This window comes from Terrapene carolina, unplaced genomic scaffold (genome assembly GCF_002925995.2).
Source record: "Terrapene carolina triunguis isolate 2854851 unplaced genomic scaffold, T_m_triunguis-2.0 Scaffold236, whole genome shotgun sequence".
In the NCBI taxonomy this organism is placed as follows: Eukaryota; Metazoa; Chordata; order Testudines; family Emydidae; genus Terrapene; species Terrapene triunguis.
The window spans coordinates 14,112,453-14,137,175 of NW_020664587.1; the positions used below are offsets into that span (position 1 = coordinate 14,112,453).

The following is a 24,723-nucleotide window of genomic DNA, read 5'->3' on the forward strand; positions in this document are numbered from 1 at the left end:
GGGACTCCAGAGATTTCAGTGCCTAGCTTTGTCAGACTTCCTGTGGGACCTCCGGCAAGTTCCCCAGGCCTTGTCTCCACTAGAAAGGGTTTGCTGGAATAACTATCCCCATATAGCTGTACTGATACATCTTCCTTGTGGAGATGCAGCTTATACCAGCTCCATGAATGAAATAAGCTATACTGGCCAAAGGACTTTTTACTAGTATAATTCCATCTACCCTAGGGATGACTGTGTCACACTTCTAACTGACACGGCTATGCCACTAAAATGTTTTAAGTGTAGACCGTCCAGGGCTTAATCTCTTTGTCTCTCAACTCTCCATCTGCAATATGAGGATAAGAATGTTTCTTCTCTGCCATACTTTCTCTGTGATGTCTATTTAGGCTACTGGCTCTTTAGGGCAAGGATTGTCTCTCAGTATGGGTTTGTACAGCGCCGCGCGCAATGGGACCTTGGTCTCAGTTGGAGCCTCTCAGCGCAATAAGAAATAACAATGACAGTCCGGGTTTGTCGTCTCATGAGCAAGCAGGCCTGTGACTTACTAGAAAACTGTAGCTCAAAGCCTTTACTTGTGTTCTCGCTGTTGGAGATAAATTCAAGCCACATGCTGCTGGAGGTGCTGTTGATACTGGTGCCCAGGATCTCAGTGCGGCTGAAGGAGCCCAGCAGGCGAGCAGAGTTGTTGTTACCATCATAGACCTGGAAGATTAAAAAAAAAAAAAAAACATTGTATATTTGGTACTTCAGGGGTCTAGCCACTAGAGGGGGACAGAGAGCCACCTGGTGTTATCACGGTGGCACTCGTTTAATCATTGAACACGCTAATGAACATCCACAAGGATGCCTATCACCGGGCTACTGACTGATGGGCCAGAATGACGGGACCACCGCGGAAATGGGAAGGAATGGAGTCAGGGGAGGAAGCTGGGAAATGCAGCACTTCTTAAAAAGGGGTGCCTCAGTCTGTATTTTATCACCATCTACACCAGGGGTTCTCAAACTGGGGGTCGGAACCCCTCAGGGGGTCACGAGGTTATTACACGGGGGGTCGCGAGCTGTCAGCCTCCACCCCAAACCCCGCTTTGCCTCCAGCATTTATAATGGTGTTAAATATATAGAAAAAGTATTTTTAATTGACTAGGTGGGGGTCGCACTCAGAGGCTTGCTATGTGAAAGGGGTCACCAGTACAAAAGTTTGAGAACCACTGATCTACACCCATTCGCTTTTAGGTCACCCCTCTGATGTTCCTACAGTAGCACACCCTTCTCTGGTGCTGCTTTGCTTCCACCACCCTTTGGAATGAGCTGGGTCTGGACTTACATGGGACTCAAACCCCTCCCACTGCCAGCAGCCTCTGAGAGGATGGAGGGGCTGATTAGAGCCAGTTGGGTCACGTCCTGTGTGTCATTTTCAGGAGTAGATCACCAGCACCAGCTGCTTCCCCACCCCACATCCACGTAAGAGTTCTCTCTGTCACAGTGACACATCGGTGGTCAATTCTGAGGATGGTTTTTGTGACTGGGGTCACCCGTGTAGTAGGAACTGGGCTGAAACCACCAAATATTTTCACTTAGGCCATCAAATGGCCACGTTAATTAACGACCCAGAGGGGAAAGTCTCCTTATCATGTTTGCCGATGACCTGAGCCATCCATTTCACCCTGGTAGTACAGACACACACAATCTAGCCTTGTGGCTAACCTAATGCACCTCCTTTTGTTGGGCAAAAACATACACACACATCTGCTGCAAGTTGTCATTTGCCATGATACAGACAATCTGGGATGAAACAATGGATCACATTGCTGATGTCTGTGAGTAACACCTGTCCCTGGGTCAGCAGTGAGGAAGGTTGGCTTGGGATTAGGGCCCTAACCTAGGATTTGAGAGACCTGGGTTTAATTCCCTGTCCTGACACAGGCTTCCTGTGTGACCGTGCACACGTCACTTAGGGCTTGTCTACACTTCAAATGCTACAGCCGCGGTAGCGCTTCAGTGTAGACACAACCTATGTAGATGAGAGGGATTCTCCCAACCGTACAGGAAATCCACCTCCTCAAGAGGCGGTAGCTAGGCTGATGAAAGAATTCTTCGGTCAACCTAGCGCTGTCTACATGGAGACTTAGCTGCACCACTCACGGGTGGGGATTTTTCACAACCCTGAGCAATGTAGTTAAACCGACCTAGTTTTCTAGGGCAGACTAGGCCTTAGTCTCACTGTGCCTCATTTTCAGACCGGTAAATGAGGAGAGAAATACTTCCCTACTCACGAGGTGTTGTGAGGATAAATACATTCAAGGTTATGAGGAGCTCAGATCCCACGGTAATGGGGGCCATATAAATACGACAGAAGAGATTAATGAAACATTTACGTTTCCTTCTCTGACCGGAACGTTCCTCCCAGTCCAGGGTATTTCAGTGGAGTTTAACATTGCCTCCCGATCTTTCTGCCCAAATCTTTCTCTTTCCAGCATACGAGCGCTAGTCGGTAGGGAGCTGATGTCAGTACACGTTAGGTTAGGCCAACATTCCAACAACCTAATCCTGCTTTGCACTAGTAGGAAATCTCTCTCTTTCCAGTGAATCTGTGGATAGCGTGTCGGGGGATTCTGCCCACCTCGCACCGAATAAATACAACACTCAAATAAGGACAGATGTTTTCCTGGGAGATGGCTTAGCACAGTAGCATGGAACTTGTAATAATGCTCCCTACAAAAGGCAGTTCTTTGTGGTTAATATAACACGGCCTAGATTTGTCTCCCTCTATACGAGTCCTGAAACTTGTAAATGCAGATGAATATAATACTGGGTGCTGCACTGCTGAAGAGCTCGGGTCTGGCGTTTTCCGTTTAAATAATCTTTTTTTTTATTTGTTTTTTTGGCAAATCAGCCTTGACACTTAGACACACAAAAATAATACGAAGAACCTCGCGCATCCTCCGGGTTCGTACTTGCTGCTTTACAATAATGTGGATAAGAATGGAAGTTTGGCTTCAGGGAGTGACCCCCTGGCGTTCCAGCAAATCTCTGAAACGGAGTCATTTTCCCCTCTATTAATGGATGTTTCTAAACATTTCTGCACATTGTGCAGTGTCTGCTGCTCTGTGGGGTGTCTGAAGCTGTCAGATTAGAGCCCCATCTCTATCTATCTACCATAAGACACAAAATATTTTCCTTTTTTTTAGGGGGGGAAAAACAGCCTCTTAGCTGGTCTGTGCAGGATATTTCCATTACCTTTTATCAATCTAAAGAGCACACTACATCATTTACATAAAAGACTGAGACCTTTCCCCACCTCTCAGCAAGGACTTGCTAGCTGAAGTTGCAGTGATATTACTATTTTTACAGACTATATACTTTACTTACATGTTTATTAGCAGACTGCGAAGCATCATGAAACAATGAATACTAAGCTAACGCATGCGAGGAGCAGAGAACATTTTGTGGTGTGTTAATGTTGCTTTTATTTATTCTGTGTGCAAAAGACAGCCATGAGCAATGCGTCTCCCAGATAATAGTGAGAATTGGGGAGGTTTGGCTCTACAGAGGCTTGTGATACCAGAGCACTGAAAACTAATGCATAGTAGCAACACAAACTGCACAGTGCCCATGGACAGTGGGATGTTGTTTCACAGACATCACACAAATACACAGTCATTTGCAGCTCTCTCTCTAACCCCAGCGAGGTACCCCAACCACAGACACTGCTGAGGCTCAGTTGCATTTCTTGATCTAGAGTTAAAGAGAGTCTTTCCACTGATTTCAAGGGGCTTTGGATCAGGCCCTAAATGATAAGTGATAACTACCAGTTGGCTGGCTGTCTAGTGACCCATGTGGAGAGTTGAGTCCAGTTTCCAAGGGGTGGGACAACATGTGTATCTATATAATTACAATCAACATTACAATGGGCAGCCCTGTTGGCAATCTCGGGAGAATGGTCAAGGACTGAAAGAACGTGAAGGCCAAGCTTCTTCTCCCACCCTCCTGGGGATGGCAGAGGACAGGGCAGAGAGTAGCCTGGTGGAAATCCATATGGCTGATGCCCGTGCCGCACAGTTCAGCTTCCAGGGCTATTAGCCCAGCAGCTTTCACCAGCAATGAATGCACATGAAGACATACAGCAAAGGAGAGTTGGACAGACAGACAATGAAGGGGCTAATCAACAAAGTCTGAAACTCAAGAAGTTTGGAGGGGTTGGTAAAGCATCCAAAAAAGGCCGGGTACCCAAGTTGAATACCAGACTGAGAGAAAAACATTTCCTTTAAGTTTTCCCACTACTAACCAGACATTCACTTGTTTAATCCACACTGCAAATACCACTTGGTTAATCTCTTAGCACTACTTTGGAATGTCCATATTTAGCCAAAAATTACAGGTAGGTTCCTTGTTTTATCCAAATGACTTTACCCATCCCTGATGCTGATCCAAATTCAGTAATGGTCTGTTGGGTCTCGGGGTGGCTAGAGGTTGCTAAACCTGCACTACAAGCTTTATGGACACAAATAATGCAAAACTTTTTCTATGCCCAGATGTGCACCACTCTAAATATCTGCCTCATCTCTCTTTACAGATCTCACATTTTATCCCAAAGACTCAAGGCTGTATCACTTCCCAGAGATGCTGCTGACACTACTTAGACTGTGGGCAGGAACTGTCCCTTTGTTCTGTGTCTGTACAGCCCCTAGCACAATGGGCTCTGGTCCATGAGCAGGGCTTCTGGGTGCTACCATGACACAAATGACAGCAATCATTAATAAACTTCAAGATAACTGTGGATTTTGCTTGATGAAGTTGCACATTTGCCTTTTGAAGGGGTGTGTTTCAGTCAACGGGTAATTGGCTAACCCAGAAGGAAACTGTTCAGAATGATATTTGTCTTTTACAAGCGTCTCCTTAAATTCTCCAAAATGTTACTTTCCAACAGAGGAGAGAGAGGCATTACCTTGAGAACATCCCCTGACTCCAGTTCAAAAGTCCTGGCTTTCAGCTGGATTCCCTTTCCTGGCTGGGTCTGGATGGAGTAGATGCATTCATGGTTGTTATTGTAGTTTATTGGATAGTTGGGGGACAACAGAACCCCTTGAGTTCCGGTTACAGATGAGCCACATTCAGCTGTGGGAAGACACAAAGAAACATTTTAATAACCATATGGAAATACTCGCAATATGGTACACGCATACAATAGTATCTGAATCCCTGCATGTTTGTGTATAGGGCACTTGGTCCCTTACACACACCCCAAATCCACATTGCCTTGTGCTCTCTCTTCAAGTGCAGCTGGCATTTCAGCAATGAGCAGGGCTGAGCGAATAGGGTTTAGAAAATTCTGCGAATATTCAGATTAAAATATTAATCCTAATACGACTGTGTATGGTCTATGAACATTCAAAGAGCTGAGCTTTACTAGCGCAGCTATTTGCAAAAAGAAAAAAAAAATAACAGTTTAAGCTTGGATGTACCATTACTCACTGAGGCCCTGATTCAGGAAAGCACCTATGCACCTGCCTAACTCTGAAATCGACAGGACTTGAGCACATGCTTAAATGCTTTCCTGCATCAGGGCCCGAAAGAACATTTTGAAGTGCACGTTACATTGTGCTATTCAACCATTTGCCTGTCTGCTTATACAAGTCACCCGACACACAAAAAACAAAACCAGACCCCTTCTATTTAACTAACCAACGCAGACAATATCTCATAGCTCAGCCGTTGAATATTGGTAACAAACTCTTACAACGGTAAAGGCTAGTTGTGCAGGAAAATACGCGGAGGTGAAATTCACAAATAATTTTAAATAATAACCAAATCTGTGAATTTCACAATCTTCCCGAAAATAAAGTTGAAGACAGAAGAACAGGCAAAATGCGAGACACTGTTCATTGGTAATTATGCCCTTAGCTCTAGTGATACGATAGCAGATCGGGGCTTCACTATCTGACATTATTTCAAAGTCTCCTACATCCGAAGAAGTGGGTTGTAGCCCACGAAAGCTTATGCTCTAATAAATTTGTTAGTCTCTAAGGTGCCACAAGTACTCCTGTTCTTTTTGCGGATACAGACTAACACGGCTGCTACTCTGAAACTGGAAAATAACACAACAACAACAGTACTTGAGAAAATGAGGCACAGAGGAATTAAAAAGCCTGATTTTCTGGGGTCCTGAGCAATCACAGTTTCTACGGACTCCCAAAGGAAGCTGTGAGCACTCAGCGCCTCTGAAAATCAAGCTGTAAGTGGCTTGTCTAATAGTGAGCCCATGGAGGAGGTAGATATAGAACCTGGGAGTCCTGATTCCTAGTCCTGTGCAGAGCAAGTCTGGAATTTTCCTTGCAAAATGCTGATTTATGAAAACTGAATCGGTTTGCGGGAAAGGGTCAGTTCTGATAAGCCTCCCAATTCGAAAATTTGAACAAAGTTTTGAAATTGTCAAAACATCCCGGTTGACTTTTTCTAAACAACAACAAAAACAATCATTTTGGGGCTTGAAACGACTTTTTGTTTAAATTGTTTTGTTAACTTTTACTAGGAGAAAAGTAAAAAATCATTTTTAAAAGGTGAAAAGCAAAAGCAAACATTTTGAAACTGCTGAAATGACACATTTTGACTGACCCAATTTTTAAAAAAAGGAATATCAGTCTGTCGGTGGGTGAAAATCTTTGAGATTTTGACTTTTCAGTCCAATTCAGGACAGGAAAAAATTTTTAAATCTCAAACCTTCTCACAATCTGAGAAAACCATTCCCCACTCAGACGTAGTCCTGCACTCTCACCATAAACCACAGCCCTTTTCTTAGAGATCCTATCACTACATAATACCCAGAACATTATTATTAGTTCCTTGATCCCTACCTACTCTTTGCCACACCAGCAGCTGTTTCAGCATTGCATCAAGTAGGCTGCTGTGAAGACTAATCAGGGCAAAGAATTGGCCTTAGCAGGCTGCAGTGAAATCACATTGGCTTTTGTTATAATCTAATGCACATGGCTTTCAAAGTTACTTTTCTCCCCCCAGAATTAAAAAGAACCTTTCATTGACACATGCAATCTATTGTACAAAGCAATTTAAGAGCCTGGAGATGTGATGGTTTCAAGATTCTGTGCATCAGATACCATTAAGCAGCTATGTTCCCTCCCTGCTTGCACCTTTGAATACATTTCAAAGCATTAACAATCATCCGAGCTGGCGTTCACCCTAGAACAAAGCACCTCCCCCCGCCATCGTATCTTCAGGTATGTCACAAGGAATTCACCCGAGACTCTCAGACAGAATTGATCAGGCAAATATTGATTCAGATGCCTGCACACCTGCTAGGTAGCTTTACCCTGCGTGTTAAGTCTGTACCTTCGCAAGGGAACCAGCTTCTGTGCTTCCCACCTCTTCTGACCACTGAAGCTACTCTGTTACTTGGCCGGCCTTATGGTTAGTGAGGTCCCAAGATCCCAGTGAGGGTGGTAAGTCAAGCAAGGCACTGCCTTCCCTCTTTAACCCTGCTACTGGGGGGCAGGGGGATGAAGTTCTGGCAGGGGCTTGATTTTTCCTCCTCTCCAAACCTACTACCAGAGAGCGAGATAGGGCAGAACCTCCAAGGGAAATGGGGCCTACAAAAGAGTGTTGCTCTAAGTAGCCACTCGCTTTGCTTTACTTGTGTCTAAGAACCACCAGGCCTCTTTTGCATCACTCATGGTGATCCATTTGCAGCTTGTCTCTCCAAAGCTAGTAAGGCAGAGGCAGGCTCCTAAGGGAGCCAGCAGCGTAAGAGCAGGTAGATAACACTGAGAATAGATTGACGTAAAGGTGGTGTCCGTGCAGAAGAGAGGACCAAATACAGGCTGAATAAGGAAGCATTTGTTCAAGGGAATGTGTGAAAGCTGGTACCAAAACCTTCCCCTGTAAAGGGAAAAGGTGGGGAAGGCTCTCATGATCTTCCCTGAGCAGTGAAGGCTCCAAGGGCATCCTGAGACATTTACAGAAACCACAGAGCCCCCTGAGCAACTCAGGATGAAGTCTACATTGACATGTGACTAGAGTAGTGTCCTATTACTTCCCTCACCTCCTATTAAATTAGAGGGTGCTATTAACACTAACTAGGGATAAGAAGACTGAGAGGGGACATGATAACAATTTTCATGTACATACAAGGTTGTTACAAGGGGGAGGGAGAAATAATTCTTCTTAACCTCTGAGGACAAGAAGCAATGGGCTTAAATTGCAGCCAGGGCAGTTTAGGTTGGACATTAGGGAAAACTTCCCAACTGTCAGAGTGGTTAAGCGCTGGAATAAATTGCCCAGGGAGGTGGTGGAATCTCCATCATTGGAGATTTTCAAGAGTAGGTTGGACAAACACCTGTCAGGGATGGTCTAGATAATACTTAGTCCTGCCATGAGTGCAGGGGACTGGACTAGATGACCTCTCGAGGTCCCTTCCAGTCCCGTGATTCTGGAAGAGCTCAGAGAGCCAAAGAACTACTAGGTCTTACGCATTTGCCATAGGACAGTGACTCCTCTTGGGCAGCCCCAGTTTTCAGCGAGAGGGTTGGTCAGTTCCGCTGGGCTCCTATCTGTCCGTCCTATTTCCCTTAACCGTAGCCTGGGGAGCACTTGATCACAGTGCAGAGGGCTGGTTCTCCATGGCGCTCACTCCTCTTTTAAAGAGGTGGTGCTAGCACAGCCAAAGGAACCGTGTTATATCATTCAAGCAAATCTCCATGGGGAATGTCTGGGGATATTTGCTCAGTTGTAACTGCTGACCCTAGTCTCCCTCACAAAAAGTATTTCAGCACTTATTTCTTTACAGGAAAAGGCTGTTGCATGCCCTCTGCAAACACGTAAAGTAGCAGCAGGTGATGGAAAATCAGGCATAAAATTCCTGACTCTATTCTTTTACACACGGCTAACACACACAGTTGAGAATCTGATCACCAGCATCCTGGAACTAGTCACCCAGACACCAGAGTTCCCTGCAAACCATCAGACAGTAAATTTGATCCATTATTATAAAACCAACATGTTAATTGAAAACCAGGAGTAAACCGGATAAGTGGAAGCCATTATGTTTGCTTAGCGCTGATGCCTGTGGATTCGAATTTAAAGTAGTGTTATGACTCCTTTTGATTTCTATTTCCCTGATTAGCTTTCCCTGCAACCTGATTACTCTGCGTGCCCCGGAATGGGTGCTTGTCATGGCAGGATGATGTGACCTTGTGACCGGCACATTAAGCAGTGCTAGGAAATGGATTCAGCATGACAGGACTCACAGGCCACGCGCTGCAGACTGCAGAGACAGCCTTGCTCTCTGTGGGATGCCGTCTCTGCCTCGGCCGCAACAGGTTCCTCACATTTATAGACAGACTCGAAATGGCAGGATTTGCCAGACTGGAAGCGGCGGGATAAATGGATCAGGGATTATCTCTAAAGCAGAGGGCTCTCAAACTGCATACTCTAGCCCACTGGTGGTCGGCGGAGGACTTGCTCATGGTCTGCAGGGAGCTGGCGGATAACCCGGTGCTGGCTGTTTATTTCTAACTGTCAGATTGCGTTACAAGAAACTAAAAAAATGTACATGAAATACTGCCCTAGGATCACCCCTCTATGTAAATAATTGCTGTCGGTGCCCCAGAGATGATATGCAATGGCCAGTGGGAAGGGAGGGCAGGGACCAATGGGAGGAGGAGGAGGTGGAGGCTGGTCACTGGGTGGTGAAGAGGGGCCAATGGAAAGAAGAGGTGGGGGGGTGCTGGGCAAAGGGAGGGGAGGGCAGGGGCCAATGGGAGGATGAGGTGGGGACTGAGCCATGGGAGGAGGTTGGGGGTGGGGTAATGTGGGGTGGGGCAATGGGAGGACAGGGCGGGGGCATAGGAAGGGCAGTGTTTTCCAGGAGACAATCTCTGTATGAACTCCTGGTCCGCTCACTTGTGGGCAATTCCTCCTAAGTCCCCCGTGCCCCACGGGGACTCGGTGGAAAGGGCATCGTTTTCTAGCCATCTTCATGAGACTTTTCATCAGGGATGCAGACCCCCCCACTGCCCCCCCCCCGATACCCTATGATTTACTTGCTGCTCCATGGACTGTCTCCAGAGCTGCTGCTCATTCCCTCTCCCCCCCCGCCCACGCGGGGGGCACAAGGACGGGGGCGGGGGGGGGGGGGGAGGGATGCCGCACGCCGCCGGCGCACACCCCTGCCCATTTCACATTACGATAGAATACGTCGACCAAGCAAAATGAAAGCACATGACCACCTACCAACACACCTTGGCAGAGGCGAACTCCACACACGCCGTCTACCCCCCAGGCAGGTGATGCGCGACACGCCCTCCAGCCGGTACCCGGGGAAGCAGGAGAAGGTCAGCACGTCCCCCACGCCGAACTGCAGGCCCTTCCGGATGCTGTAGGCCGGGACCTCGGGCTCGTCGCAGGGCTCCAGGTCGTACTCTAAGGAGGGGTACGAGGACATTACGTTAGGGGGTGACTCATCAGGCTCCCCTCCCCCGCCCGCAAGGAGCTACAGAAACGATGCACTGGTGACAATAGTGCTCGGTGTTTTGATTGCAGCCTGGGTGTAATTCATGCCAAGGGAAAGGGGACGGCACCAGGCCAGCGCAAGACGCAAGTTCCACTTAAACCCTCAAAACAGGGGTGAGTTTCATCCTAGGGGAGCAGTCAACAGCGCTCTAGATTTAACCCGACACTGGGCCTCATTCTCCATCATTGACACCAGATTCATGTGAGTGCACAACACCACCAATGGTACCAAGTCAGAATGGAGACATTTTCTTCTCCCATTGGACGGGTGTCAATGACATGGGAAGTCAAATCCAATAGTTCTTTCCCATCTTCTCTTCTTCCCAAGAGCCCCCCTTGGCACCCTCGTTGTATTCAAGTCTGCATTGCTCTCTCTCACACCTGCTCTATTCAGTCAGCCTTTGAGACAGCACCTACCCTACATTACTGTCACACCTTTCATCCTGAAATGATGGCGTAAAGTGCCCAACAGACTGCAGAAACCACTGAAATGCACCCACCTCTGGGGTGGAATCCAGAAGCCAACTGACATGCTGCACCTTGCAAAACAGGATGTGAGGAACTTGAGCCAAGGAAAGCAGGGGCAAAAATGCCACTTCTGTAAAATGCCATAGAGATTTTTGACTTCCTGTCTGCTCCATTTAGAGCTAGCTTTTAAAAGTGCCATCCAGAAAGACACACATACAGTAAGTTGCTTGATATTCACTTTATTTGCTTTAGTGGAATGAGGCTGGATTCATGGGACTGGGACTTCTGCTGCTTCTGAATTGCTAATCCACAGAGTGAATGAGACAAAACATCCTGCTAAGGGACGGTGGAAGAATGGCTAAGCTGCTAACCGGAAGGGCATTTGTTGTTAAAGCAGGTTGGAAAATATATTTCATTTGCCACAAAACATTCTGAAGACAAACATTTTTCAACGAATTGTTTAGGTTTTCGTTAAAAAAGAAACCCCCCAAAACAAAAGTTATTTAGTTTATGACAACCAAAAATATATAGTGGATTCCCATTTTTAGCTGACAAACAGAAAAAAAACAATTTTGACAAAACTCCTGAAAAATATTGATAGAAAGGGACACATTCTTGTGCAAATTTCTGTTTGGTCAAAAGCCATTTTTCATCAAAATGTGAATGAAAACTTTTTTGACTAGCTCTGTTTGCTGCGGGGGTTTAGGAGGTACATATAAGATATAGAACAGTGATTTTCTTCTGTACAGAGTCTACCATAATGCATGAGCCTCCTGAAGAGCCAGTGCCATCAAAACGTGCACATGGGCAAACACACCAGAAATCATGGCCACGTGTTCAGATGGGTAAGTGCAAAACACCCACCTCCACACTGTAAAGGGAGCTTACACAAGTCAAGTGACCATTTGCATGTGCCATCACCTGTTCTGCATATGCAAATATGCATTTGCTAAGGTCTTTATCTAGCTGCACCAGGTATATTTTGCGGGCAGAGCAGATGTTTGTATATGTGAAATTTGGTCTTAGGGAAACCAGTCTACTGTACAATTACATGGGACCTGACCCTGCGAGGAAGGTGGCATGGTCTGGTGGGTAGGGGACTGAACTTGGTATCATGAGAGCTTGGTTCTGTTCTTGGCTCTGTCACTGATCTACCGGGTGACCTGACGCAAGACACTTCCCCTCTCTGTGCCTCAGTTTCACTTTCTGTCTTTTGTCCCTCTTGTATGGATTGTAAGCTCTTTGGGGTAGGGGCTGTCTCTTACTGGTTTATACACAGCCTAGCACAATGAGACCCCAGTCTCGGTTGGAGCCCATAGATGCTACTGTGATACAAATAATTAGTAATGCAAAGTGCTTAGCACCTGCCAGCTCCACTGAGATGAATAGAAGTTGAGGTACCCAGCATCAGGCCCAAGCCGTTTCAGAGCTCTACATCCCTTAATGCCCTCCTAGGCTCCAGGGTGCCTGCTTCTATCAGCGACTCTTTTATTACAGCATCTTGAGCAAAGACATGTACTGTTCCAGCTTCCCAGCAATGCCATCAGGCTAGTCTAAAGGCTGAGGCTTTGCAAGACATGTATTCTCTCTATGATCAACCAGAGCCAGCTGCACTGGCTGGGTCACTGGATGAGCTGCTTGATGAAGTGCCCTTGGCATATGAGCAGGGCACAGGACCAATGTACAAGGAGACCAGCCAGGCGACAGGAGTGACCAGCTATGCTCCTTTCTCCAAAGAGTCCAGATTGCTTAGAGTCTCTTTCTAAGGCATCCCATCTGCCACAGCTTCCTGGGCTGAGAATGGAACTGCTGTGCCCTAGCAGTGATTCTGATTTAGTATTCCGGGAATGGAGGTATTTGGAGCAAGGAGGGCTGGCAAACAGAGAGGAAACTGGGTTCCCAGGAACAGAGGAGAAAACAAAAAGCCAGTTGGGAGGGGATGATAAATACCAGTGCAGAGGGATTTAATTTCAGCAGATTTAGTCCACTGGCTGATGCCATGCAAGAATGAAGAAATATAATTACACAGGTACATTTTTATTAATATTGTACTTACATGGATCAGAAGACACGGAATAAAATAAAAAAAAGGGAAATATCCCTTAAAATTCCTGATTTAAAATGAAGAATGGATGGATGGATACTGGTCCCTGTCTAGGGATCCTAGGAGCTATGGTAATACAAATAAAATTAATAATAATAATCATCATCAGATGGCTCAGGGGAATGGGCCTTTTATACTTGGTCATCAGTTCGATCTTGGCTCAGGTCACCCTGATTGCAAATTGTACAGCAGCCAGGACTGAACGATCATGTGGAGAGGGACCCTGTAGAAGTCCTCGAAGCACTTCAGTTCAGGGCTCAGGTGCATCAGTGGCGTGAATGTGGCTAGGCAGAGGATTGATCTCCAAGGCACTTCCCGCCAGCAAACTCAATTTGTGACAAGAATCAGTCTTTGCTCTTACCCGAGAAGGTGATGTTGAATCCCTCATAGGACATGGAGAAGTCCGAGACGAAGCGGATCTGAGCCGAGAAGTTCCCAAAGAGCCCGGCGCTGATGGGGGGAGGCAGGCGGGACCCGGTAAGCTGTTTCAGCGGCTGGGTGAAGCTGCCATTTTCGGTGATGAGCAGGTAGTCATGGCCGCTCTCCAGATGAAAGGTGTGAAAGGTGAAGAACACACCTGTGGGGAAGAGAAGGGAGGAGCCCAGCTCAACAGGTGTTTCTACAGTGCCCAAATGCCCAGTGCAGCCTGTTAACCTTCCTGCTCCCTAAAATAGCAGTTCAACACCCGCCTCCCCAAAAAAAGAAAAAGGAGACTGAAAAGATTGGGAGCGTTTACTTTAGAGAGGAGAGAAACAGGCGAAGAACAGGAGAGACTTAGGTGCCACCAATGCCTAAGGCTCCTGCAACAGCAGTGAACTGATGCGGTGAGATATACCGAGATGATCACAGCAGGTGATCCCATGCCCCATGCTGCAGAGCAAGACGGAAAAACTAATGGGGGTCAGGAAGATGCTTTCCCTGGAGGCAGGTTATGCCAAATCTGCAGGGTTTCCTGCACCTTCCTCTGAAGTAGCTGGTATTAGTGCCTGTGAGTGACAGGATACTGAATTAGATAGACCCTGGCCTTATCTGGTATGGCAAGTCCTATGAGCAAGAAAGATTCTGCACTCTCCTCCTGACAGCGTACAGCCAAAAGAGAAATTAAAACTGAACCAACAACAACGACTAAAGCCAGCCGAAGAAAGAAAAGCTCTCCCCTCGTCCCCCCCAAAACCTAGGTTTCCATAGTTTGAACAATGAAGCTGGAAGGCTTTGACCTGGCCACATTTATTATGTATTTAGAGGCAGCAATGGATTTTTTAACATCTCCCTCACCCCTACACACTCGCAAAAACAGCTACTATTTCTAATTTCCACAGAGGCCTCCAGCTGGGTGATTTCCACGCTGGAATTCAAACACAATTAGAAACCCTTCGTTTATGAAAAAAGCCCTGCTGCAAAAATGGCAGCAGCAGCTTTTGTGGAGACAGGAGAGGCGGGCTCCTACATCTCAGACCTTGTCACATAAACCATCCAATGAAGTTAACAGGCTAAAGCAGGGGTCGGCAACCTTTCAGAAGTGGTGTGCTGAGTCTACATTTATTTATTTTATAAATTTAAGGTTTCGCGTGCCAGTCATACATTTTAACGTTTTTAGAAGGTCTCTTTCTATAAGCCTATAATACATAACTAAACTATTCTTGTATGTAAAGTAAATAAGGTTTTAAAAATGTTTAAGAAGCTTCATTTAAAATTAAATTAAAATGCAGAGTTCCCCAGACCGGTGGCCAGGACCCGGGCAGTGTGAGTGCCACTGAAAATCAGCTTGCGTGCCGCCTTTGGCATGCGTGCCATAGGTTGCCTACCCCTGGGCTAAAGAAACATCAAGCAACAAATAAACCCCTTTTGCGTTGATACAGTTTCTTTCATCCAAAGACCTCAATGCACTTTCCAAACATTAAGGACCAGACTGATATCTAATCTCATGTTGACTTTTACTTTACACTAGGCATACACTGAAATCAGTGGGGCTACTGGTGGATTAAATCACTACTCAGAATAAGAGTATCCCAATCTGGATTCTAATCAGTTACAGTTGAACTGTAATCCCCTTTAGTGACACAAGTAGTGCCCAGTGGCACAACAAAGGTATTTAATTAAAAAACCCTAATTGACAAAGGATGAATTGCCAGACTGGATCAGGTCTGATGTCCATCTAGTTCTGTCTCTGACAGTTGCCAGCTCCAGATGTGTCAAAGGAAGGTGCAAGAACTCCACACAGTACAGGGCCGGCTCTACTGTTTTTGCCGCCCCAAGCAGCGCGCCGAATTGCTGCCACGGACGGCAGGGGCAGTCCGTGTGCCGTTAGGGCGGCACGCGCGTTTCCGCAGCAGCGGCGATTCGGCGGCAGCTTCTGTCTTCAGCCGGAAGACAGAGGCCACCGAATTGCCGCCGCGGGCAGCTGAACATAGAAGCTGTCGCTGAATTGCCGCCGCCACGGAAACGCGCGTGCCGCCCTAACGGCACACGGAGTACCCCCACCGTCCGCAGCGGCAATTCAGCACGCTGCTTGGGGCGGCAAAAACACACGGAGTGCCGCCCCTTGCAGATTGCTGCCCCAAGCACCTGCTTGGAATGCTGGTGCCTGGAGCCGGCCCTGACACAGTAGTAGATGCAGGATAATCTGGTTCCCGCGTGAAGTCTCGTCCTGATTTCTAACAATTCAAGATTGGGTACAGCCCTGAAGCGTGAGATTTAACATCCCTTCCAAAGTTTCTGTTGGCATTCAGTACTATCGCTCTGGATACTAAGAACATAAGAACGTAAGAGCAGCCATACTGGGTCAGACCAAAGGTCCATCTAGAGCACACGAGGGGAGTAGCTACCAGCGCTGGTGCACTGTATACACTGCCACTTTACAGCGTTTCAACTCGCAGTGCTCAGGGGGGTGTTTTTTCACCCCCCTGAGCGAGAAAGTTGCAGCGCTGTAAAATGCCAGTGTAGACAAGGCCATAGCCTCTAATAGTGGAGCCTGTTAACAGCTGTATAACTAAAGCCATAGGGCTGACTACAGACTCGTTTAAAAGAAATTTGCAATTCTGACTACACCTTTGCTCTGGTCTGAAATTGACTGCAGCACAAAATGTGTCAGCCTGAAAGCAAATTTCTTTTTACCAAATCAGGGGGAAAAGAAATCATTTTGGTCACTCAGAAGTTATCAGATTAAAAACAAAAAAATCTTTTTTCAGACTTAAGTATCTTAAAAATTAAACTCTTTTTAAACTGAAATTTTACAGCCCATTAGTCCGTAATGTAAATTAGTGCCTTTGGGCATGTAAAAAAAGCCATTACAACAACACAGCTGCTTCCTTTAGAAAACGAGTGTATTGCTCACATGCAATAAGCAGAGCAAAAATTCAGAAAGATCTGGGAGCAGATGACTCATGAAATTGGTATTTGTGCTGCAGAGTATTTCACTGCTAGTTTAGTGGTCTAGCTGACTGGGAATCAGAAGATTTCAGTTCCCTTTCTAGCTCTGTCACTGAGTTGCAATACCCTCCACTGCTCTGTGACTCGGTTTTCCCTTCTGTAAAATGGGGATAATGATCCTGAGCTCCTTTGTAAAGTGCTTGGGATCCACAGATGAAAAGGCGCTTTATGAGAGCTAAGTGTTATTTTCAACCCAGAACACGGCAGGAAGAAGGACCAAAAGTTACCACACAACAGCTGTTCTGTGGCCTATCAGAAGAATTGGTGTTCCTCAGACCAGTTCCGCCAGGAAATCATTAATGCAGATGGCTTCAACTGGCATAATGTTTGGCAGTCTCAACACAGTGGCTCAGAAATAAATAAATGGGCATCAGGGTCAGACTAGGAAGAGGGGAGGGAGGGGCGGGGCTCTTCCAGACTCCACCCACAAAATGATCCCTGCCCCCGCATCAGAGTTACCAAATGAGACAGTACATTGTGAAGATGTTTAGAATATGATTGTGTTTGCTGTGCTTGGCACTGCTGAGGTCCCTGTGTGTGTGTGTGTGTATATATATATATATATAAAATTATCATTGGGCATCTGAGTTAACTCCTCCCTGAGGTGTATGGGGCAGCTCAATCTTCTCTGAGCTATTCTTCCAGTCTCTTTGAAGACTCATCTGCCTCAGTCACACTCGAGTCACGTTTTAGAAGTTTTCTTTGCAACCATCACAGCTAGAGATCAACTTTTTTTTTTTTTTAATGGTGCAAACAGATTCTGGAGAATAAGGCTGCATCTTCAGGGAAGGGCTGGTACGGCATATGGGTGCGTTTCTGCTGGTTTTAAGCCCTGATGGACTTAGGAAGTCAACCTGCCCTCGTATAGAGACTGTCCCTTCCAATCCTGGACAGCCTTGGCTTTCAGGAATCAGGGCAGCATGCTGAATGTCCTTGGAGAAGCAGGGGCGAGCCTTTTAGAAGGAAGAATAATGATGAAGACAATAAAAACAACAAGGAGTCCTTGTGGCACCTTAGAGACTAACAAATTTATTTGGGCATAAGCTTTCGTGGGCTAGAACCCACTTCATCCGATGCATAAAGTGAAAAATACAGGAGCAGGTATAAATACGTGAAAGGATGGGGGTTGCTTTACCAAGTGGGAGGTCAGTCTAACGAGATAAATCAATTAACAGCAGGATACCAAAGGAGGAAAAATAACTTGAAGTAGTAAGAGAGTGGCCCATTATGGACAGTTGAAAATGGGAATTGTGCCTGTTTGACGCTAAGACTCGGTTACTTTTCACTGATGCTCACATGTATGGCTGGTGAAACGGAGCAAAAAAGATGCTCCACGTGGCCCAGGCTATAGTTTAAATTAATGAAAGGGGAGCACGAGGGACCAATCAGCTCTCTTCCTCCCCCAGCTGACCAATGAGTGGCTAGAGCTGCTGGAGGGGGAGGCGCCACGCCTGCATGCATGCAAGTGCTCTCTTCCCCAATTCACCTGGGGCCATCGCCAATCTCCGCTGGTCCCACCAAGCCCCACCCCCCACCTTCGTGGGGGGTGGCATTAGCGCCAATGTAAAATAACGGTATGACCTGGATTATGAAAGAGGCTCTGATAGGGCAATTTGTTTGAAGATACATTATAAAACAAGGGTTATAGAATTCCATGGCACGACAGAAGAGCTGAGTTTGGACTTAGCCTGGGGCGAGGGACAGTGTTTAGTTTCAAAGGAGATGTAGTGTAGGGGGGGAAAAACAGTGATCAGAGATGGTGAGATCCTTGATGTTCAGACTAGAAAGTATCACCCCTACGAGAGATCGGCAGATCAAGGCTAGGGCAGCAGATGTGAGCAGGAAGACGGAGCGTCTAGGTAAGCCCCAGGCAATGTCTGAGTGAAAGTGAGCCCGCCGCACAGGAAAGGAGGCGGGATCGATATGTCACTGAAAAATCATCCATAATAAATATTTCATTGGGGTCAGTGCGAAGCAAAGAGCCAGTCTCAGGGAATGCAGAGGGAGAAAGAGAAGGGTTGTGCCCTCGGGGGCACCGTGCAGAGTGGAGAGCTGAGAGGGGAACAGGCAAATGTGCTCGCAAAGCAGGAGAGAGGCCAGAGCCGCTACTCTGGCAATGAAATGAAGAGTTTATTGCTGGTGAGAGGCCAGACTGACAGGTCCTGAAGAGGACACTTGTGGGAGTTTGGCACAAACCAGGGCAAGGCAAACTGCCTTGGTGCTGTGCCGCTGCCCTGAGCTAGGAGTGGCAGCTCAGAGGGAGTAGATGGCAGTTCTCTCTCTCTGGACCATGAAATCCTTTTCTCTCCACTGAGACTGCCCACGCGGGGGCTCAGCTGGCGACTTGCAATAAGAGTTGGGGAGATGCCCCACAAAAAAAACATGGGACTTTTGCTACTAACTTCCACGGGAGCAGGAGCTGGCTTGAGATTTTTACAACAGATCTCAACAACCCCTTCCGCATCCCAAAACAAGGGATTTCGCCTTAAAAAGGAGGAAAGAGAGAGAATGAAAAAGAAAAAAAAAAAAGAAACGAAAGAGGAATAAAAGCAGGAGAGAACAAAAGACAAGAAGCAAGTGAGCAAGACAGAAAAGCGAGAATGAGCTCTCCGGGTCAGCTCTTAAGGAAGGAGACCGAAAGCAAGTCAATAACCTTGCTAGAATCTTGAGATGAAAGATCTGCCACTGCAAATGGTAAGTCAGCAGGAAGAGGTGTGGGAAAGAAGAGCTCATGAATGAAAGGGTGGAAGGTGGTTAAGGAATCAACCCATCAGCCAAACAAGGAGTCCTGAAGACAATAAAGAAAGGAGTAGTAAATGTCTAAAGCAGTGGTTTTCAACCTGTGCTCGGCAGACCCCTGGTAGTCCGCAGACTACGTCTAAGATTTCCAAAGGGGGTCCCATCTCCATTTGAAAATGTTTAGGGGTCCACAAGTGAAAAAAAGGTTGAAAACCAATGATCTAAAGGATGGGGCTTAGCAGGGAGGGTGTATTTAGGAACATTCAGAATAATATGCAGACCGGGGCACATTTTATAATCTGGGGGTGCTGTGAGAATGGCGGGACAAATTCCTCTCACACTGTTAGAAATGGCAAGTTGTGCTAGAGTATCTGTCAACCATGGAGTTGCTATACAGTCTCAGTTTTGACTTGTGACCTGTGGGGATCAGGCTGATCTCCTGTCGAAGACCTGGCCATTCTGTAGCTATCCGTGCACACGGCCTTAAACTCCTCCTAGCCTACATCAGAATTCAGAAAACGTCTCTCCCACTCAAGCTGCTTTTTGAAAGACAACGTGGAAATAACAACAAAATGTCAGTCACGCATTAGGAAGCCCAATTGCAAAGAGACGGCAAACACGCTATGGAACCCGGGAAAAGTTCCCTCACTTCAGCATCTCATCAGAAGCTGCACCACGCCCTGAAGGACCCAGTAAATATCCAAGCAGAAGCCACTGCAAAGCTCCAGCAAGTACAGTTTGTTGTGTCTCCAATGTGAGCAATCCCCATGCAAAAATGGCACAACAATCTCCAACAGATTCAGAACCCGGCAGCTGGAAACTCCATCTGTTCCCAGGCACGAGTGCTGCCAGTCCAACAATGGGACAATGAAAGCTGTGTCAGGTCCCCAATATTGGTACAGAAGAGGCTGCTGGACTGAAATGCCCTGGCAGAGCTGAGCATGAGGGGGGTCAAAGCCTGGAACAGCAAGACGATACTGCAGGTCTGGGCCGGGTTGCATTGGCAGAGCTGGGAGGAAGCTCAGTACTGGAGTGAGGTATGGACTGAGATATGCTTTAAGAGCCGTGTGTGTAGGCCCAGGACTGGAGCAGTAAGGCGCGGTGCAATTCTGAATGGAGGTGCTTCAGTAGAGCTCAGGGTGAGTGGCCCGAATCAGGAAGAGCATGGGGTGCTGCAAGTCCAAACTGAGCTGGCATTGGTCAAGAAGTGAGTGTTGCAAAGGGGAACTCATCCCATGCCGGTGGTCAATGCTGCTCACACCAGAGCAGTTAACGTTCTGACTTTAATGAGCACCAAATTCAACTGCAATGTTAGAGAACAGAGAATTCAGAGATGAGGATGTAACAATAGACAACATTCTGCAATAAGGGGGTGGTGGTACTGAAGTCAGTGAGGCTACATGGGAACAACTAGGAGCAGAATTTGCCCCAATTTCTGCAAGCCTCTTCACTTCCCACCAACCCAAATTCATCCCATCTCAATCTGACCCCAGGTGAAAGTAACAATCAGCTCCATTGCCTCTTACTGTAGGTAGGAGAGAGGTTGCTGAACGGGGCTGGGAGATCTCCGTGTAACGCATTATTCTGCAATTTAATGCAGTAAAGCCTAGCAAAAACAGATCATTAAGAAATCGTGCACAGCTTCAATGGAAACAGAATGTATACACAGCACATCACATCCGGCCTCTGGCTACATTCTGTCGCCTTTCACAAAATCATTAGATAAAAGGAAAACTTCAGGCACGCTCCCCTTTTCTTGTGCCGGTAAATAAACGCGACTTGTCTGAACTCCAGGAGCAATGAGGGAGTGGACTGTCTGACATAAAAGGCGGCTTGGTGCCAACTTCCTATAATTGGGTTATGCCCTCTGTTGTATCTTCTCCTTTCCCACCCAACTCTAATTCGGTTCCATGTTCTCCTGATTTCCCCCACTAACACAGCAGCATGGCCCCTGCATGCCTAACCCAGGCTGCTGCAGAAATACAGGAAAGGTGACTCAGCGAGGCACAGGGGCAGAGTCCCAAACTGCTGAGTCATAACCCTGACCAGCAAAGTGCCTTTGAATGCAGACAGTGGGCTGGGGCAAGGAGAGAGATTCCACCGCTCGCTGGTATTTATTTCCAGCAGGCTTCTGGTAATTAGCATTGGTGGAAGGATCTTCGCAAGGGAAAAAGGGGAATAAAAAAACCCCAACACATACATAGTAACACAGAGTCTCTCTTCCCTCTGGCCCATAGGCCGTTTTTACACTTTATATTTTCCCATCAGTGCTCGGATACTATTGTGGACACAGTGCAGGGGGTGGGGGTGAGGGAGGGACGCAAATTTTAACTGTGAGCCAGATTTTCCAAAGAGCTCAGGCTCCCGCATGCATTGCTGGACACTTTAGGAGAATTAAAAAAAGAAAGATTAGTATAGACACAGCGCCACTGTTTGAAAACGCAGCTTGTCTTGGGCAAGAGATATTCTTTTGTTCGGAGTTGGGGAGCACATCCACCGTCTGCTTTACCTCTTATGAGAGGGTGTCAGGTCTCTGTATTGTGCATTAGCTTAGCAACAGAATAATGCAATGTCTCTCATCAGAAGAGCTGAATCCAGGGCAGAGTGGATTAATGAAGAGTGGATTGGCACTGCTCAACAGGATACTTTTCACAGCACGTGAAGGCTCCCATCATGCCCTGTGCTTTTCACTGACAAGTTTATATGCTTTAATAAAAATGGGTCTTGCAAAATTGGCTGATCCTAGCTCTCATGTGCTGCTACCTGGTATAAACAGAGGGACATGGTTATATAAGGGATATAACTCCCCCCACACACCCTTAATCCAGGTTGTTTTAGGAAGAAACTTCCCAGTGAGCCAGAGCAGCATGGGTATCAAATCTAACCTCATTTCCCGTAAGATGCTGTCACAAAGTCAACCTAAGCTTGGAGGTAGCTCCTTGCACACTGGAGCCAGGCACCTGGAGGGGGGGGGGGCTAACTCCTGGCCTCCATGTCAATAAGAGGCAGAAGAGTGAACATACATGATGGAATAACCGAGTATTAAGCAGTCAGACCACGATAATACTTTGTATGCATGCAGTGGTTTTCATCCGAGGATCCCAACATGCTTTCAAAAGGTGACTTTGGTTTTTTGCTCTAGATTGACGGGTTGGGAAGCAGAAGCATTGGACTAATTTGCCCAAGGTCATGCAATGATTCAGTGGCAGAGCTAGCAGTAGAACCCAGGAGTCCTCACTACCAGTCCCTTTTTGTAACCACCAGACATCATTGCTGTCTCTTCTGTAATGGCGACATCACTTCTGAGCAGACATGGGTCTGCTAGGATGTGCTGCAAGATTTCACTTCCTTACACAGCTGGGCCTGAGCAGTACAGCTCAGCAAAAAGGAGCGGGACCCAGGCCCCTCTATAAGGAGGATCTGTTCAGATATGGCATTCTGCTTCAGGTCATATGGAAGACCAGTACCAGAGGTAAGGTTTAGTTATGGATTGGGACTTCACCAAAGCTTGCAGAGATTGGATGTGAGGGTTTGGGTCCATCTACCTATGTTATTATGCCACCTCTCCCCATTCCGGAGGAAAGACGAGGTGCTTCTGAGAAAGCCTTGGTTGCATTACCCAACGCTCAGTGTCATTCCCATATCACTTTTGCGAGGACTGATGGGAAACAAAAGAGAGATTCCAACACACCCTGGCTATTTTTGGGTTGCACTTGTCTCTTCTGCAAGCCAACCACCATGTTTACATGGGACGCTGTCCCCCCCGGCCCACCCACACACACACTATCCCGCAGCACGGCCTCTTTTCAAAACCACCCTAATCTAAAGGTGTCTCACCTTTGCCATGAGAAGTTTCTATCACCCAGGTGCAGTTCAAGTTATTGGGGTAGAAATCAGGAAAGCCTGGGGATAAGATGGTGCCGCTGGAGCCGCGGATGTAACCTCCACAAAGAGCTGCAAAAATCAAACGTGCTAAAATCAGACAAGCCAACGGAGTGACTATGAAAAAGGAGAAGAGCTAGAGAGAACTGGGCAGGGATATTTAGGACAGAAAAGGCTCTTCTTCCCTTCCCCTTGGGGACAATGTGAGGAAATCCACACTAAGTACATTTAGAACGTACAAAGGAAATACTTGGCTATGTGGCATGTAGCAGTCAGCCTACGGTACCCACTGAAGAAGGGGACCCATGCTGGCTACAGTGGATGACTAATTTTATGATCAGTGATACTACCCATGGTTACAGCTAATCAAAACTCTTGCATCAGGGCATACACTTGATTATTGCACAGGTCAGGGAAAATAACCCTCCCCCTTCCCTGTGTCTAGCTTTGCACTGTGCCAATTGCATTTTACATGCCTTCATTGTCTTGCCTCACCTGCACTCTGGGCATTGCCAGAGACAGAATGCCAGAGCCAATGGACCAATGGCCAAGGATTGAATGGGCCACGGAGATTAAACTACCTGTTTGCTCGCCAAGAAACTGTCCCAGATCAGAATGGGTGCACGCTCAGGGGGCGGTATGGGGGAAAGCGGTCTGCTGTTGTAATTTTTCTGTGTATCAACAGAGACCTTTGTTGTCCAGATCTGTAAATTGGGCACCTCTAATGCAAACTAAATTCACCACCAGCCCCTCCAATAAACCACAGACATTCAGAAGGATAGTTATTCTTGGTAAACACCAACATGCCTCCCTCCCAGGGGAAACGCTGCTTGTGAAATCACAAATAAGATTCACAGAGTAGGTGCTGTTAGAAATTCAACAATCCCTGCCCCGGGCCCCTCCAGTAAAGTGGTAGCTACAGTGAAAACTGGAGACACCACAGCATCACGATCATTGCCCTGGATACCCGAGGTACTGCAGTATTCCAGTCACTGCAGAATTTTAATGGTACAGATTGTACATAAAGACCAGTTTCTAGTGCCTTGTGTTTCAGCCATGTGATTCACATCAGCCCTACACAGGATGCTGAGAATTCACCACTCTTGGGTTCCCCTCCTCCAGATGTTCTTTTCCAAAACTCTTACCCTCACAGCTGGGCAGAGGCCTGCTCCACTGGAAGTTGGGCTCACACTCAAGGGCCTCTCCGTCGCTCAGGGTGTAGCCCGAATCACAGCTGAACGTCACTAGAGCTCCCACGTAGAAATCGTTCCCATGGCGCTGTCCATTTACAGGGATCCCGGGGTCCAAACAATGATCTGACTGGAGCTTCACAGCTGCAGCAAAGAAACCATCAGAGATTTAACGGGAGCAACTAGATCCCTCTGCATCCCCTAACCGGAAGGTGGCTGCATGGGGAGGAGGAATTTTATCATGAACTTTTAAATCATTCTTGTGCTATCTGAGAAACATGCACAAGACCTGGGTTGGCCCCAGTTCTGCTCCCCAGACCTGGATCACTCCTGGGCTGGGAAGCACTCAGACAGTATGGTGTTCACTGCCTGGAATGGGTCGGTTTGGTG

The 24,723-nt window shown here is 47.0% G+C and overlaps 1 protein-coding gene across 3 annotated transcripts in view; it reads right to left on the bottom strand.

Moving 5' to 3' along the window:
* The window catches only part of CSMD2 (CUB and Sushi multiple domains 2), a 376,903-nt gene that overhangs the window by 167,328 nt on the left and 184,852 nt on the right, over positions 1–24,723 (bottom strand). For all 3 annotated transcript variants that reach the window (XM_026657125.1, XM_026657127.1, XM_026657126.1), the window contains exons 14-19: positions 24,289–24,477; positions 23,099–23,215; positions 13,455–13,670; positions 10,243–10,431; positions 4,946–5,115; positions 546–702 (exon numbers count right to left, since the gene is read on the bottom strand). In XM_026657125.1, the coding sequence (XP_026512910.1) occupies positions 546–702; positions 4,946–5,115; positions 10,243–10,431; positions 13,455–13,670; positions 23,099–23,215; positions 24,289–24,477 (1,038 nt within the window). The remainder of the gene's footprint in view (positions 1–545; positions 703–4,945; positions 5,116–10,242; positions 10,432–13,454; positions 13,671–23,098; positions 23,216–24,288; positions 24,478–24,723) is intronic.